Source organism: Gopherus evgoodei, chromosome 7, assembly GCF_007399415.2.
Source record: "Gopherus evgoodei ecotype Sinaloan lineage chromosome 7, rGopEvg1_v1.p, whole genome shotgun sequence".
Taxonomy (NCBI): Eukaryota; Metazoa; Chordata; order Testudines; family Testudinidae; genus Gopherus; species Gopherus evgoodei.
In genome coordinates this window covers 65,831,417-65,848,976 of record NC_044328.1, presented here as the reverse complement: position 1 = coordinate 65,848,976, position 17,560 = coordinate 65,831,417, and the positions used below count along the sequence as shown (strand labels likewise).

General features: G+C 41.2%; 2 protein-coding genes across 3 annotated transcripts in view; both read right to left on the bottom strand.

Moving 5' to 3' along the window:
• LOC115655500 (dual specificity protein phosphatase 13-like) overlaps nucleotides 1–8,108 on the bottom strand; it is a 39,468-nt gene extending 31,360 nt beyond the window's left edge. The window contains exon 1 of one of the 2 annotated variants that reach the window (XM_030571007.1): nucleotides 7,995–8,108. The gene's annotated coding sequence lies outside the window, so the exon portion shown is untranslated. Of the gene's footprint in view, nucleotides 1–3,150; nucleotides 3,262–7,994 lie in introns of those variants that run through there. The other variant, XM_030571009.1, reaches the window with a different exon arrangement.
• Nucleotides 8,109–11,119: 3,011 nt separating this feature from the next.
• On the bottom strand, nucleotides 11,120–17,194 carry LOC115654916 (dual specificity protein phosphatase 13-like). The gene is made up of 3 exons (XM_030569821.1): nucleotides 17,013–17,194; nucleotides 13,819–14,039; nucleotides 11,120–11,416 (listed from the first exon to the last, which is right to left on the bottom strand). The coding sequence occupies exons 1-3, from the start codon at nucleotides 17,162–17,164 to the stop codon at nucleotides 11,199–11,201; spliced, it is 591 nt and encodes a 196-aa protein (XP_030425681.1). The 5' UTR covers nucleotides 17,165–17,194; the 3' UTR covers nucleotides 11,120–11,198.
• Between the last annotated feature and the right edge of the window lie 366 nt (nucleotides 17,195–17,560).

Genomic DNA, 17,560 nt, shown 5'->3' with positions numbered 1-17,560 from the left:
ATTGGTAAACAGTAATATTCAGAAGAACTTAATTTGCTCACAGGACAAAGGATTGCCTTTTTTGACTGTGTGGTTGCGTATCTTTGTGGTGAATAAGGAAGAATTTGAACCTCCCTGGTCATATTGCCCTTGTCCCCCAGCTAGTACTCTGTAGTGTGAGCATTGGGGATGAACTGAAGTCTTGCAGATAATCTACAACCAGGATTAGAGTAGTGTGAATCTTTCATAATGAATCCCAAAGCCACATGAAATCTCCAGGAGACAGAAAATGGAATACTAGGGATTTCCTTAACAGTCTGAATCTTGGACCTCATTTGCCCCCTCCTCCAAAAAAAAAAAAAAGGCATTTTTAGACAAGCTTGGGTAAATGTTATGATATCTAGAACAAACTCGTGCTGGATGGGAAACAACTTTTCTGATCCACAAGAGTTTTCAAGATATCAAAAAACATTTTCCAGGACCAAATCAGAAGTCAAAATCTTGAAAATTTTTGTGAATGGATAATCCAAAAACTTAAGTGTGCCAGCTGACATCTTTCATTTCAATAACCTGTAAAAATTACATTTCAATTGAGCCTTTTTTATTTTAACTTTTTTTACTATAATTAAAATTTCTAAACAAAAAAGCTATTTTAAACCAGCAAACGAAAATTTTCTTTTAAAAAAATGTCAACACGGTTTCAAACGTCTCTTTTCAATTTTTTTTCTAAATCAAGAAATTCATTAAAACTGACCTTTTCTAAACAAAAACTGTTTGCTGGACAAATCAACTTTTTCTAATGAAAAAATGTCTGAAAATTCTACACTAGCTCTAGACCAACTCATGGGAAACTCAGTGGCTTATGACCCACGAACTACATGAAAATTGGCAGTTTTGGCTGTTTTGTTCTGAATTTTGGTGCTGCTTTTTTTCTTTTCTATGGCTCGTATAGAGCAACAACTACAATTTCACCTGAAGTTGATCGAGCCAAATGGCTACATCAGGAGTAGCAGAATTTTTTGCAGTGATACTTCCTTCATATTTATAAATTGGGCAGTAGGTAATGATATATTCAATGGTCTGTCATGGGGAACCACACTCAGACACTGGGGAGTCCTTGATTTTCCATTTGTGCATTAGATATCTGAATCTACTATGGTTGGTTTGAATTCAGTTCAGAGTTGACCAAGATGACCGTGGAAGGTCAAACCCAGGAACCTTCTGCATGGGATCTGGCACAAGGTGCTTATTTTTTTAAGTCTTGTTTAGCCCAATCTGCTTTCCAAGCATCCTTCTGATCATACCCTGATTGCATGAGGTTAAATGAATGTTCCCACAAAGGTTTGCAAGACTTAAGATGTTGCAGGGGGGCATTGTCAAGGTCTTGGTGAATAGGAAGATGTCTGTTTTCCTGGATTCGCTAAGCTTTGCTGAATGTTGCAGCAGTTTGGCATATTGGCTGGAAAGCAGTGTTAGATAGGACAGGTAGCCATAGTGTTGGAGTCGACTTAAGGGTTCCTGTGATGCACCAGATCACTGTATTCAGCTGCGTATCCACAAATTGTGTGTGGCTGCATCTCCTCCATACTGGTTCACAATGTTCAGCTACTGAATATACAAGTGCTATTGCAGATGTGCTCAGAACTGATGCTGGTGCACCCCAGGTTGTACCTGCTAGTTTCTGGATAATGCTGGTTCTTGTTTTTATCTTTGAAGCTACCTTCTCAAGATGATCATGGAAGAAGAGGGTGTGGTTGAGTTTCACTCCAAGATATGTTGGAGTGTAATCGTGTTGCATATTTTTACCACAGAAAGCTACTTTCAGTGTGGTTTTGGCACTCCTATTATCAAGATGAAATGCGCTTACTATTTTTCCAGGATTTGGTTTGAGCCTCCATTTCCAGAAATATTGTTCCATATTTTGGAGGTCCTAAGTTAATGCTTTCTCAACGTCATGGATGTTTGGTGCTTGGATTGTCATGGCAAGATCATCTGCATATCCAAATTTTCATGATTTAGTTGGAGGCATATCACTTATGTAAATATTTTAAAACGTTGGCGCAAGTACAGAGCCTTATGGTAGCCCATTGTTTATGATATGGGGTGAACTGGTCTTATTACCCAGGTACATCCATAGGCATCTGTTACTCAGCATGGTCCACAGCAGGTGAAGTGTTCGGTAGCAAGGTATAATTATTGCAAGTTTTAGCATCAGGTCTTTAATCCATACAATATCATATGCAGATGACAGGTCAAAAAATACTGTGCCAGTCTTTAGGGTTTTTTTTATAGCCAGCCTCAATGTGAGTTGTGAGTGCCCGAACTTGGTCACAACAACTACGTTTTGGCTGGAAGCCTGCCTGTTCGAGAGGGATAATTGGCTCAGTAAAAGGGCTTATTGTTTTGAGGATGATACGTTCAAGAAGTTTATAGGTTGTACATAGCAGAAAAATTGGCCTACAGCTTGGGGCTACTAGGAAGATGAATCTCAAAGCGAAACTCAGCAAATGTGGGTCTCTCAAAAACTGACACCAGAAAACAAGATGTTTGTATGGACCCCTGAGAACTAAACCACTGGGAATCAGACAAGCTCTGTGCACAGTCCTTTTGCCCACAGGTGAGAGTGCTCATCAATGAAACCATAGAGATGCTTTAGAAAGACAGCATGACATATCTTGGTTTCAGATACAATTTGCCCTGAAGTTGATGAGAGTTGTGCATGTCTATCTGAGGGCAGGATATAGCCTGTAGAATGGAAAACAGATGTAATGTGAGCAACTTTCATGCTATACTATGATAGTCTGAATTGTTTCCATCATAAGTAATTCCCCACTATCCAACTCTAAAGTGCAGGCACTGCTGCCTTTATAGGCCTCAGGGAGAGGTAGCAAACTAGTCTTTCTTTCTTTCCCCAACCTTACTGCTCATATTTTGCTTTCAGTAACTAACTCTTCAAATCCTTCATAATATTTCATTCCAATAAAAGATATTTACTGAGGGGGGGTTGTAGCAGTGGTAAGACTGTGTTTATTATTGTAGAACCAGCACATGACTAGCTTCACAGTAAGGAGAAGCCAAGAACACAGAGCACTGCAAATCTATCAGAGCAACAGCATGTTTTCCACCTGTTGAGGCAGAGATCACAATACAACAGATGCACAAAATAATTACCTGCACCTCAAAGGCAGCTCCAGGTCCTGCAACTTCTGCTCCCTGCCTAGCAGACAGCAGGAGAATGGAATCACAAAACAGGGGCATTGAGTAAGTAGAGTGGATATTGCTCCTGAAAGAAAGGAGGGCAACCACACTAAAGAGAAACCTTAAGGTGAAGGATGTGAAAGAAAGATCAGAGAGAGCATGAAGCTAAGAGAAGAGGGGAGGAGTGTAGCATTGGAGCCTCAGCAGCCAGCTCTATTTTTAAAGAGACAATCATGTTTTTTACACACTCCTTTTAAAGACTGCCCTTTTAACTTTAATAACCTCATAGATTATTAAAAACAGAAACAAACATGCTCTTCAAATCTGTTAGGACCCATTTCCCTCTCTGCGATTGCCCCATGATGACTGGTCAGGTTAGGGGTGTGTGGCCCCCATGGAAAAAGCCACAGGAGCAGAAGATGAGCACTGAGGCCTAAGCTATCTGCAACGAGACCCAGTTCCTCTTTGCCTGCTGTGGCCCCGGCAGTCCAGCTGCATTGGACTGTGCTACTAGGCATTCCCTCATCTGTGGGTGCCCTGGGAAACCTGGTGGGGGTAAAGGGAGGGGTAACATAAAGGTAAAACAGCTTCAAGTTCTAAGAGTAAATTGCATGGAGCTAGAAGGGGAATGATTTGCATCACCTTGGCTTAGTCTCCTCCTCCTACCCCTGTGTGGACTGCATGGAGAGAGCTCTGCAAGGCCTGAGTGGTGCTGGGTGGCCAATTCCCAGGGGCGGCTCTAGCTTTTTTGCCACCCCAAGCATGGCAGGCAGGCTGCCTTTGGCGGCTTGCCTGCGGGAGGTCCCCGGTCCTGCAGATTTGGCGGCTTGCCTGTGGGAGGTCCGCTGGTCCCGTGGCTTCTGTGTACCTGCCGCCAAATTGCCACTGCTGAATCCGCGGGACCAGGGACATCCTCCCACAGGCAAGCTGCTGAAGGCTGCCTGACTGCTGCCTGGAGCCACCGCTGCCAATACCACAGACGTGGTAGAGTTCCCTTCTACATGAAAAGGGTAGATCTCTATATAAAGGAGCCTGCCATGCATAGATCGGGAGCGAGAGGGATGATTTCCCCCATGATTTTATCTTGATAGAAGCAGATGATGAGCCCTGTGTGCTGAGTTGGAGCTTTCCTTTAAATTCTTACATAGTGAGGACTATGCTATAAATTCTTAGATAAACAGTGTCTCCTTAACCCTGGGATAGCTCTGTGTATAATTTCGCATGCACACAGTAATGTCTGCTGGTCCATATTTAGCAGGAATTAATTGAAATGAATTTTCTAGGTCTGTGCTCTTTGCTGTCAGAGATTGACCAATTGCACGTTCCTACTCATTGCCTTCCCAGCCCTATAGTATGCATTACCTCAATAATTGCAATTTACAAGGGAATATCATTGCAAAAATCACATTTCTCACATTCTGCTTTGGTTTTAAGTAACCCCTAAGATCACTATAATTGAAAGGAGTTACCAAAAAAATATATTTCTCTATTTTTTCAGTTTGCTTTGTGCATTTGACAGCATTTTGTGTATAATCAGTTTAATGTTTTCCCTGTATATTAGTCAATCATTCAAAAGACTCATATAAACATCAGGATGGGATCAGGAAAACCTTACAAAATGTTGTGAAGTGCATTATTATAGAATATACTATTTAAATTAAGAATGCCTGTCTGGACTGGAATTAAAAGCAACATTGTTTTAATTGTCCTTTTCAATGCAAGTTGCTTCTCCTGATAATCCAACTGGAGAAAGCAATCTTAAGCTTCACAAATGTTTGTTTTTGAGAACAACAATGCAGATCATAACATGGTGTAGAGCTGCAGTTGTTCCACCACTCAGAGTTGCCTATGATTAATTTTGTGCTGCTGATGAAATGCTAAGGGAAATTAGAGAGGCTATCAACATTAAGAACTCAATAATAGTTAGGAATTTCAGTTATCCCCATATTGACTGGGAACATGTCACCTCAGGATGAAATGCAGAGACAAAATTTCTCGATACTTTAAATGACTGCTTCTTGGAGCAGCTGGTATGGGAACCCACAAGGGGAGAGGCAACTCTAGATTTAGTCCTGAGTGGAGCGCAGGAGCTGGTCCAAGAGGTAACTATGACAGGACTGCTTGGAAATAGTGACCATAATATAATAACATTTAACATCCCTGTGGTGGGAAGAACATCTCAACAGCCCAACACTGTGGCATTTAATTTAAAAAAGGGGAACTATGCAAAAATGAGGGGGTTAGTTAAACAAAAATTAAAAGGTATAGTGACTAAAGTGAAATCCCTGCAAATTGCATGGGCGCTTTTTAATGATACCATAATAGAGGCCCAACTTAAATGTATACCGTAAATTAAGAAACACAATAAAAGAACTAAAAAAAGAGCCACTGTGGCTTAACAAGCATGTAAAAGAAGCAGTGAGAGATAAAAATACTTCCTTTAAAAAGTGGAAGTCAAATCCTAATGAAATAAATAGAAAGGAGCATAAACACTGCCAAATTAAGTGTACAAATTTAATAAGAAAAGCCAAAAAGGAGTTTGAAGAACAGCTAGCCAAAAACTCAAAAGGTAATAACAAAATGTTTTTTAAGAACATCAGAAGCAGGAAGCCTGCGAAACAACCAGTGGGACCCCTGGATGATCAAGATACAAAAGGAGCACTTAAACATGATAAAGTCATTGCGGAGAAACTAAATGGATTCTTTGCTTCAGTCTTCACGGCTGAGAATATTAGGGAGATTCCCAAACCTGAGCTGGCTTTTGTAGGTGACAAATCTGAGGAACTGTCACAGATTGAAATTAAAAGAACAGGAGTACTTGTGGCACCTTAGAGACTAACAAATTTATTTGAGCATAAGCTTTCGTGAGCTACAGCCCACTTCATGTCACTAGAGGAGGTTTTGGAATTAATTGATAAACTTAACATTAACAAGTCAATGGGACCAGATGGCATTCACCCAAGAGTTCTGAAAGAACTCAAATGTGAAGTTGCGGAACTATTAACTAGGGTTTGTAACGTGTCCTTTAAATCAGCCTCTGTCCCCAACCACTGGAAGATAGCTAATGTAACGCCAATATTTAAAAAGGGCTCTAGAGGTGATCCCGGCAATTACAGACTGGTAAGTCTAACGTTGGTATCAGGCAAATTAGTTGAAACAACAGTAAAGAATAAAATTGTCAGACGCACAGAACAACATAAATTGTTGGGCAAAAGTCAACATGTGTTTTACTAATCTATTAGAGTTCTTTGAAGGGGTCAACAAACGTGGACAAGGGGGATCCAGTGGACATAGTGTACTTAGATTTCCAGAAAGCCTTTGATAAGGTCCCTCACCAAAGGCTCTTACGTAAATTAAGCTGTCATAGGATAAGAGGGAAGGTCCTTTCATGGATTGAGAACTGGTTAAAAGACAAGGAACAAAGGGTAGGAATTAATGGTAAATTCTCAGAATGGAGAGGGGTAACTAGTGGTGTTCCCCAAGGGTCAGTCCTAGGACTAATCCTTTTCAACTTATTCATAAATGATCTTGAGAAAGGGGTAAAAAGTGGGGAGACAAAGTTTGCAGATGATACTAAACTACTCAAGATAGTTAAGACCAAAGCAGACTGTGAAGAACTTAAAAAAGATCTCACAAAACTAAGTGATTGGGCAACAAAATGGCAAATGAAATTTAATGTGGATAAATATAAAGTAATGCACATTGGAAAAAATGACCCCAACTATATATACGATATGATGGGGGCTAATTTAGCTACAACAAATCAGGAAAAAGATCTTGGAGTAATTGTGGATAGTTCTCTGAAGACGTCCACGCAGTGCGCAGAGGCGGTCAAAAAAGCAAACAGGATGTTGGAGATAGAGAATAAGGAGAATATATTATTGCCCTTATACAAATTGATGGTATGACCACATCTTGAATACTACATACAGATGTGGTCTCCTCATCTCAAAAAAGAGATACTGGCACTAGGAAAGGTTTAGAGAAGAGCAACTAAAATGATTAGGGATTTGGAATGGGTCCCATATGAGGAGAGATTAAAGAGGCTTGGACTTTTCAGCTTAGAAAAGAGGAGATTAAGGGGGGATATGATAGAGGTATAATAAATCATGAGCGATGTGGAGAAAGTAGATACAGAAAAGTTATTTACTTATTCCCATTATACAAGAACTAGGGGTCACCACATTAAATTAATAAGCAGCAGGTTTAAAACAAATAAAAAGAAGTTCTTCTTCATACAGCGCACACTCAACTTGTGGAACTCCTTACCTGAGGAGGTTGTGAAGGCTAGAATTATAACAGCGTTTAAAAGAGAACTGGATAAATTCATGGAGGTGAAGTCCATTGATGGCTATTAGTTACAATGGGTAAGGAATGGTGTCCCTAAACTGTGTTTGTCAGAGGGTGGAGTTGGATGGTAGGAGAGAGATCACTTGATCATTACCTGTTAGGTTCACTCCCTCTGGGGGACTTGGCATTGGCTACTGTCAATAGACAGGATACTGGGCTAGATGGACCTTTGGTCTAACCCAGTATGGCCGTTCTTATGTTCTGCCCAGTGCATGTATTCATAGAATATCAGAGTTGGAAGGGACCTCAGTACGTCATCTACTCCAACCCCCCTGCTCAAAGCAGGACCAATCCCCAGACAGATTTTTACCCCAGTTCCGTAAATGGCCCCGTCAAGGACTGAGCTCACAATGCTGCGTTTAGCAGGCAAATGCTCAAACCACTGAGCTATCCCTCCCCTACAAGATTCTTATAAAGATTATTAAGTTTAGTGTTATTGGTTTGTAAACAAGCTTAAAAGTACTTGCCTTGAAGTTGCAGCTCCTTCACTGTGCTGTTTTGGATTAATTTTGTTTAAATGATGCCGTTTAGCTTCTTCCTAAGATGTTAGTTACACAGCAGATTTCCAGACTGCCTGCTACTTTCAGTGTATTCAACTTCTATTTTTAATGAGTTAATTATAAACCTAAAGCATGCAGTAAAGGGCAGCTGAGACAACAACAGACAGAAACTGAGATCTAAATGGGATCAGATTCTCAGCTGGTGCAAATTGGTGTAGCTCTGCTAATGTCAGTGGAGCTACATTGATTTACATAACCTAAGAATCTGAGCTCCTTGTGCTGTTGAGTAAACCTATCAATTGAAAGCACCATAAAATATCCCATCCACTTAGGATTTTTTCAAAGAATCCTAAATAAAAATAGCAATATAGAGTTCAAGGCAGGGAATTTCCTGAGGATTAATGACCAGCTGGAATTAATAGCCAGAGGTGCAGACTGGGCCAGTCTGTTCCTCCTAGCTCCTCATTAATCCTGGGATAGGACCTCTACCTCAACATGGAGTAAAACACATCTCGCATAGGGAATACAAGTTATTAATTTATTATTTTTCTCTGTTTGATGTGCAACAAATTTGTCCCAATCTGGTTGTATCATTGCTTGCTATCATTGCTTGCTATATATAAAAATAGAGAGAGAGAATAAAAGTGTTTACAGCTTATTACTGTACAAAGGAGGAGTTTATGTTAAGAATTTCAGGGTGGAGACAGAGAGCTTTCCTAATGATCTGAGATGTAGTAATTCTGGCTCTAATGGAACACATGCAGCATGGTGTGGTGATTTGCTTTCTTGAAAGAATGATGAGAAAACTTGTGGATTGTATGTAGGATTTTAAATGTGCTGTGTACATATTACTCAGAGTTTAGTTGGCTGGGTTCCTCAGCTCAGCCTCGGGTTTATACTGCCATCTACTGGTGAGAGAGGATCATAGCGCCTGGCTGGCATGTTTTCTCATACTGCTCCCACAGAGTAGACTTACTGCAGAAACAGTCTGCAAATCCTTGGGTTGGAATTTGCTATTAGAGAGACAGTTCAAACACCATTCTAGTGATTCCCCCCCCCCAACAAATCAGAAATGCTGGGAAAATGCACTAGAGTTTCTTCCATGGAAACGACTGAACAGCACTATAGTAAACCGTCACAGCTATAGTATCAATGACACTTTATAGTCCATATAGAATTTTTCCATCATAACAATGAATAACCACAGCAGCTCTGACACACCCATATGTCTGTCACGCCAACCAGCTCCTTTGGAATTGTGGGTTAACTTCAATAGTATTAAAATATTGGTTCTCTCCTTTTTACAATGCATCTGTTGTCCTGTTGTGTAAACATGCAACAATAAAGATATTAAATGTTGTACACAAATTAATCTCCTTAGGTTTTGATCCTTGGGGATGTCCTGTGGGAAAGATCTTACTACACCTTCTTCTGGGCAAATGGCAAATATTGCTATTCAGCAAATTCCTTCAGGGTTCAATGGCAGCGTTCCCCGGGAGGAAAACATTGAAGGGCTCAGTCCTCCCTCCACTGAAGTCAATGAGCACTTTGCTGTAGACTTTAATGGTAACAGGATCATGCTTGAGTACTCAAAGATGTCTGGTCCACTTCAAAGTTCCATATTCATTGGGAACTGCTGGTAACCAGAGAAAATCCTGTAATTGTGCATAGTTCTGCACTTGACTGCCCGGGAGGGAGTCTTATGAAATCTGTCTTATGGACAGCACAGGGAGGGGCAGTGCATGCTTTTCTATGCTGCCATACTCATCTGCCTCAGCCCTGTTCCTGAGCAACCAGCTCAGGGTAGTCTGGTATCCAGGCCTATTCATTCCTGAAACTGGCAGCAAGGATGGGCACATCAGTGGCAGTTCAGGAGCTGGCTTTGTGATTCATTTCACATAATTACAAGCCAACATAGAGCCATCAGATGACAGTGACTGTGGGTCACTGCTACACTGGCCCAGACTTGCTCCAGTAGGGTGAAAGATGTCCCAATTTTATAGGGACAGTCCTGATATTTGGGACTTCATCTTATAAGGTGCCTATTACCCCCCACCTGCTGTCCTGATTTTTCATATTTGCTATCTAGTCACCCTATGCTCCAGTGACCTAGAGATAAAAGGTGCTGTATCTATTAGCACTCTCCTTAACAATCCAGTGCCCCAGTGGCTTCTCTTTGTGTTTTCTCATTATAGATGGGCAAATACTACAAAACATGAACTTTCTGTGAAAGTAGTCTTGATTTTGAGAGGGAAAACTGTAAATAAATAAAAATTAAAGTTGCAAAGTTGGATCATCTTTTCAAGTCTAATGAAAGACCCTTGATTCTTGATGGCTTTGAGTTTTTACACAGACACCCCACACACCCTCTGCTGCCAATGCAATAGTTTCTGGCCCTCTGCTGTGAGACCATTTCCAAGCTGCCTCCTTTATGACAGCATAATCATTTTCTACAGCAACTGCTTGACTTTTGATGGGGAGCAGCCAGAGCAGATGAAAATCCATTCAAGTTAAGATCCTTTCATGAAAATCCCCTACTGATGAAGACCCAGGGGGAGGAATATGGAAAACAGACTGGAATTGTTTCTAAAGAGAGTGGCTTCAACATTTCCCAGCTGTTCTATATTTAAAGAGCCTCCATGGCCCAGCCAAGGGGCTCAGACTGCTGCACAAATTGTTATAACCTATAACAAACAGATGCCAACATTAAAACCTCAAAACACCAACAATCTTAAACATGTATAGCACCATGGGAGCCCTGATTGGGGCCTGTAGGCACTACTGAAGTACAAATAATATAATAAGAATGCACTTTTTACCCCCAAAGAATCCTAACACTTCGCAGACTAATATAAAAGTCATGCATCCCTGAAATGCAGCCACCTCTGTGGTGGAGCTTGGCAGCTGCTTAACACTTCACAGCTATTTCTCACAACAGCTGAGGACAGGGAGTGAAGAATACTATAGCCAATTGAGCTGAAGGTAGAATTTAGATAGGCTTTATACAAAGTAAAGATAATAAAGTCAAATAAGCATTTACATATAGAATATATGTTACACTGCATTTTCAGTTTATGCCATTGGCTTAGAAAACATAATTCATTTTAAAAGAGATTCAGGAAATACTGAATGTGTTGCATCCACTCTCTGTGCATTTCTGTGTTATGGTTCTTAGCTGGCAGATTCTCTAACTTCTTTCCTCTCTTCATTTAATTTGATGTCCAGGTCTCGGAGCTGGCTCAGGAATCCTGTATTTGGGCAGATCTCTCTGTGAGAATTCACCATTTTTAAAGCCTCCACAAGCGTCATGTTTTCATGGATCATTAAAAAAGCAAGCACTAAAGATGCGGAGCGGCTTATCCCCATGGCACAGTGAATGAACACTTTACCTGAAAATAAATGAGACAATACATGCCTAGTGGGCTTTAGAACTTGCAAGGTAAGATAGACCCAGAGGGGTCAAAACAGCCAGAATCAATAAATACAATAAATAGCCAGATTTTCACTGATTGTTAGCACATCCTGAGGTGCTGTTGGCTTGGGACACGAAGCTCTCTGGTCATCCATATATGAGTAACAGCAATAGCTATACTACTAAACATATACCGGAAGGGAGTGGGATCTAGATCTTACAGCAAGGGCTTGGCCATCAGGACTCCTTGATAATAATCTTGGTTCTGCTACGGACTCACTGTGGCTGGAGGAAGTTGAAAAATGGTGTTTTTCTTCTGTGGAAAATTTTGGATAAAATTTGAATGCTGAAATGTTTCAGCCAGAAATAGAAATATTTTGCCCCCAAAATAAAATATTTCAATTTGGAAAGGCTACCAAAGCATCTCATGGGGGCTGTAGTTTAACTGCCTTGTACTCCCATTTCCCCCTGGTTGGACTACATCTCCCACCATGGTCACCCGTCTCGGAGAAGAGAGGTGGTGCATCATGAGAGTCCCTGGCCATGTTGCATCATGGGACATATAGTCCAGCAGGGAAGCATGACCTACAGAGGACAATGGGGACATGAAGAAACCACATTACAGCTCCCATTTCCAAATCAAAATATTTTGTTTTTTTGACAAAAAATTGAAACTTTCTGCAGAAGGCAGATGCTTTTTGTGAAAAATGTTGTTTTCCGTTAAAACAATGTTATCAGAAAATTTTCAACCGGCCCTAATGGTGACCTTCAGCAAGTTATATAATTGTTCTGTATGTTAATGTATCATCTGGCTGTAAAATATGTATGTTACCTACTGTACATCAACAATTGTGATGTGAGGCTTAACTACTGAATATTTTAAAAGCGTTCCAGTGAGAAGTGCAGGGTTACCATTTTTTTTCTGTGACCCAAGTGCTGAACTCTTCCCACATCTGTGGTTTCCACACTGATCTTAAAGGAAGTATCCTCCTGATAGGTGATTTTGACCTCTGTTATCCTTGCCTGGCATCTTGTTAGGCAAAACTATCAAGAGGTTGGTAATGGGATATGAAACTTTTAAACTTGGAAGTATCTCAAATCTCACAATAAAAGTCTCTGACTTCATTTATGGGCCAAGTGGTTCAGATGTTCCTCAAACCAAGGCAGTTAAACATAGATAAAAGACTTATAATCTAGAAGGTTTAGTCTACAGCTTTCTCCAGGATAGCTTTAATGATCTCAAATCAGGGGAGAGTCCGTCAATTTCCACGGGAGACTATTCCACAGACTAATAGCTCTCAGAACAAGAAATTTTTCCTACTACTGCTTAACCTTTTTCTCTCTTACTGTCACCTCATTACTCCAAGGTTGTACTCTAAGGCAATTCCACTCCTCTTAGGGTTTGCAAGCTTCATGAACTTGTAGGATCCTATCATGTCGCCTCTCTTAGCTATTGTTCAGCCAAACTATTTATTAATCTTTCCTCGCAAGTCAAACCCTCTTGTCACTTTATGTATTATGTTGCTCTGCTCTGAAACTCCTCTGATAATCTTTCTGGTATTGAGGTACCTCAGAACTGAACACAGTAATCTAGGTATGCCCTCACTAGAACTATACAGAGGAGGACTGTCTTTTCCCCTGGTGATTTGGAGCCTTAGCCAAGCCATTAAAGATCAGACCCCCGGCTCATGTGTGCCCCCAACAGTTGCTGCAAACAAAAATTCTTTAACTCTTCCTCTCTTGAAATGGGGGAAAGATGAAAAATATTGTACCCCACAGAACATAAAATGTTAACACCTTAGTCATTATTGGGATTATGAAATGTTATTTCCAAGCATCAGGCGCAAACCTCTATTTCTCCCTTTGTTACTACACCAGGTGGTTTCTTTTTTCTAATTATACTTAGCACTTAGAGAGCACATTACCTTTCCAAAGTACTGGATGAACACGAACCCTCGCAGCAACTTTGCAAGGAGGTAAATGACTGTTCTCCCCATTTTACTTGTGGAGAATCTGAGATGCAAAGTGGTTGATGGCCCAGACCTGTGAGGCTCTGAGGAGGAAGTGGAGGGTGATTGGTACATCCTAGGATAAGATCCTCATTGACTAGTTGCCAAGGACCACACAGCCAGTCAGGATCAGAGGGAACAACTAGACCTAAAAAAATTCCTAGCAACTAGACCATGATGCTGATAGTGATTGGAAAGAATCCCCGTGACTTCAGTGGGCATTGATCAGGCCCTCCATCCTTGGCACAGTACACTAGTTCATGTTGCCTCTCAGGCTTAATTGACTGAAATAGTCTGAATTAGAGCTATAGGTCCCATTCAGCAAAGCACTTACGCACATGTTCTCCATAATATCAAACACCTTCCTTACCTCCTGGTGTTTGTAAGGCTTTGTGTATGAAATTAGCGGCATCATAGAAAAAGATACTTAAATCAAAGGAAGGGTCATCGAATGCTTCTACTCCATGGTACGCTACTTGCAGATCTTTGTAATATCTGGCTCCTGTATTGATACTGTACGGCCCATCTGCTGCATTAAGGATGTGAGTAATATTGAGGTTTTGAAGAGTTGCTTTACTTCTAGCAGCCCATCTGTTGAAAGATGATGAAGGTTTCACTGAGATCATCGCTGACTTCTGCATTAAAATAGCACTGTTTACTGTGAATGCCTGCTCACCCTGGGGAAGAATGCAAGCACTGCAGCTCGCTTTACAGGGCTATGAATGGCTAACAGACAACTGTGTTAGTCCATAGCGCCTTGGTCTTAGAGAGATAGCTACTGAGGAATGTGAGATGATATTGTAACCACCACTTGGAGTTTGCCCGCTGCTGGAGCACCAAACTGAGCCTTTAGGACAATGGGTCTTTAATTTGATTGCACCCCCTAGTTTGTGTCTGTAGTAGTTTACATCCTCCTTCCCATCACACAAGTACATATATTGATTTTAAAAAAATCAACATGCAACCATCACTGAATATTAAAACCAGTAATGTTGAGTCAAACTGTAATGGTTGATGTTTAAATTAAATGACAGCAAACCAATTAATGTACAGGTGGCAACGACTTTGTATAATGCTATACAAGCTTAGCAGAAATCCGTCAAAATGCACAGCGCCATCTAGAGTCAAATGCACAGCGCCATCTGTGGACCTGATATGTCTGGAGGAAACAGCTTTGCTAGTTACACATTGCTGTGGATAAAATGTGCGCAGTAAGTTTTCTTTTTCCAAAAGCTTCTCACCCAGCCCCCCCAAATATATTCCAGGGAGACCCGTCCCTCAGTTTGAGAACCTCTCCTCTAGGGGACATTACAAAAAGGACTACAACTAAAGCAGCTACCAGAGCCTTTGACACCATTTCCCAGCATGCATGGAGTCAGGGGTGGGGAACTAGAAATTACTGGTGAAGCTAATATGGAGAGAGTTCACTGGACCAGTGACAAGCCAGGGCTGCACGCCCCCAGGCAGGGGACAGCTTGACTCCACACAGATAGGATTAATTTCAGTTTTGAGTTTGGAAAATGGGAAAGAAACAGCACAGCGCCCACTGCCCCCAAGGCAAGTGTTTGCTCTGCTGTGAGATCTAGCTGCATGGATTGGGCCGTTCCAGCACCCAGCCAGAGAGAGATCCAACCTGGTGCCAAGCCAAGACCCCCCCAGGATTCTAGACCATGGAAACAGGAAGCCTAGTATGAGTCCAGAGAAGATCCTGGCTCAATCAGGCATGAAGAATTTAAGTAAGCTGACTTCTATCTAAACCATATTTCAGTGCTGCAACACTCCTTCTCAGGATTCAACCTCAGGTTGCCATGTTCCTGAGTAGATGCCAAGGTGGGAGCTGGAGGTTGAGATAAATTGTGAGTGTTGGGAGGTGAGGTATTTGTTTGTTTATTAATATTTAGTACTTATTAGTTAACCTCAACCCTTTCCTTCCCTCAATTCTATTTTCCTGTTCCAGTAAAGCCCCGCTTTGTTATGCTGCTCTTTTGGGTATGTTCTTTCTTTGCTGGGGTTTCTGTTTATGTATTTCATTGTCCCTTGTGTACTGGGCTTCACACTCCTTGCCAGCTAGTTGTATTGATTTTTCTCAAAGGGAAGCACCTCTGTGTATGGGGCAGTGAGGAGTCACCTTGGGTGGAGACACCACATTCCAGAAAATACCCAGGACCCAACCCGTGCAAGGAGGAGGAAGAAGCAACTCCTAATATTGATGATGGCAAGCTGCGTGGAGAGAGAAGGGAGAAGGTTTGAGCCACACTTCAGGGAAGGGACTACATGAGTACAGGCCAGCCTGTGAGATACCAGTTGTTCAGGTAACTCCCTCCTTATAGTTAACCACTGGGAATGTTGTTCAGTGGTTAGAGCAAAGGATAGTAGTTAGGATTCTCCTTTGACCGTCCACGCTGATCCCACTTCCGGTACGCATGTGCTCCATGAAGTGGGCGTCATGTTAACAAAATATCTCAAAGCCCTGCAGTTATTGAAAATAGCCATTCTTTCTTGGGTTCCATTCCTGTTTCTGACACTGTGTGACCTTGAACAAATCATTTCCTCTCTGCAGACCTACCTGATTTCCCATCTGTAAAATGGGGATTAAGTTATGGAACAATGAAGTTGTGATGTTTGATGTTTTTAAAGCACTTTAAGATCCTTGGATGAAAAGCGATTTCTACAAATAGACAGAAGTGTCTGTCTGGTGATTGATAGAGAGAGGCAAAGTAGCTCAGCATAGCAATGTTTCATTTGCCACAAGTACAAAGTAATTGTGCAATATGTTTTGATATTTAGTTATAAGCTGGTAAAAGAAATTCTGCGTTTGCATCTGTGGGGCCCCATCCCATATAATTATGGATCTTTGTCCTCTCTTCATTCTGACTCCTGAGGCTGAAACTCTTGTACTTCAGTTACCTGTCTGTAAAATATGCATAATAATACTTCCTTTCTCACGCATTGTCTGTCTTATTTAGAGCATAAGGTCTTAAGGGCAGGGACTCTCTCTTAGCATGTATATGTACAGTGCTTAGCACAATGAGATAGCAATCTCAGTTGTGGCCTTCTAGGATCTATTATATAGAGAGGGGAATAGACATCTTTTTTTTTTTTTTTGAGGTACCTAGAGTTAAAAGATAATAAGATAAGAGCTATTGAATGTCTCTTGGAGTAGCTTTGTACCATAACTAAATGAGTCCACTTCTAATACAGTCAGATCAATGAGCTTGTGTTTTAAACTGTTTCCTTTATAAATGCAAACTCTAAATATTTGGAGGAGATAAAGCCCCCCAAAACCCCCAATGTTCATGCTAAAAAATAATAAGTTTATCTTGCTAAAATCCATTGTGATCCATGGAATGTAGAAAGCACAGCTCAGGCAGACTAAGAGTAAATTATACGTGTACATGTCAAACTTTTCATGACATCCAAACCACTTGAGGCTGACTGTCATGGTGTTTAGCTTTGGAACCCTGTGATGTGAGCATAGCTTTACATCTCACTGTTAACCACCTTTACACCCTTCCATCTCTCTCTAGTGTGCTAGTAACAACATTATATACAATATCCCCTTACGCATCTCCCAGGAATAGGTTTGGCCAGACTTGGTCCAAATGATTGTCAGATCCTCCTCTGAACCAGAACAGCTTCTGAAGGTCAGATAGTGATGGTGTTTCATATGGTGCCTGGCTGCTGGTTTCAGAGGAATAGCTCTTGGTGTGAAGCATGCCTGCTCTTCTGTTTCACGCACTCAGGTGGTATTGCAAAGAGCCTTTCTGAAATAAACCAAGAGAAGCTTTTCATACATGACTAACATTCTCTGTAAATTAATCATGTTCTTTGCCCTCCAAATAATATTGCATTTTTATTAGAAGTGTGTACAGTTGAGCCTGAAGTTGTTGCTAAAGGCAGCCAGCCATGAGGGTTGCATCTGCACTGTCACTATACAGGTATGGAATTTGTCCCTCAGGAAAGCAGCATCATAAGACAGTATAGTAATTTCTTGTCAAATCATGCTGGGGAGAAGAAAAGCCCAGCCCCTTCCAAATGCATTGGTGATTAACACCCCCCACCCATGTCCAGATAATCCTCAGAAACAGCACACTGCCTTAGTACACAGCTAT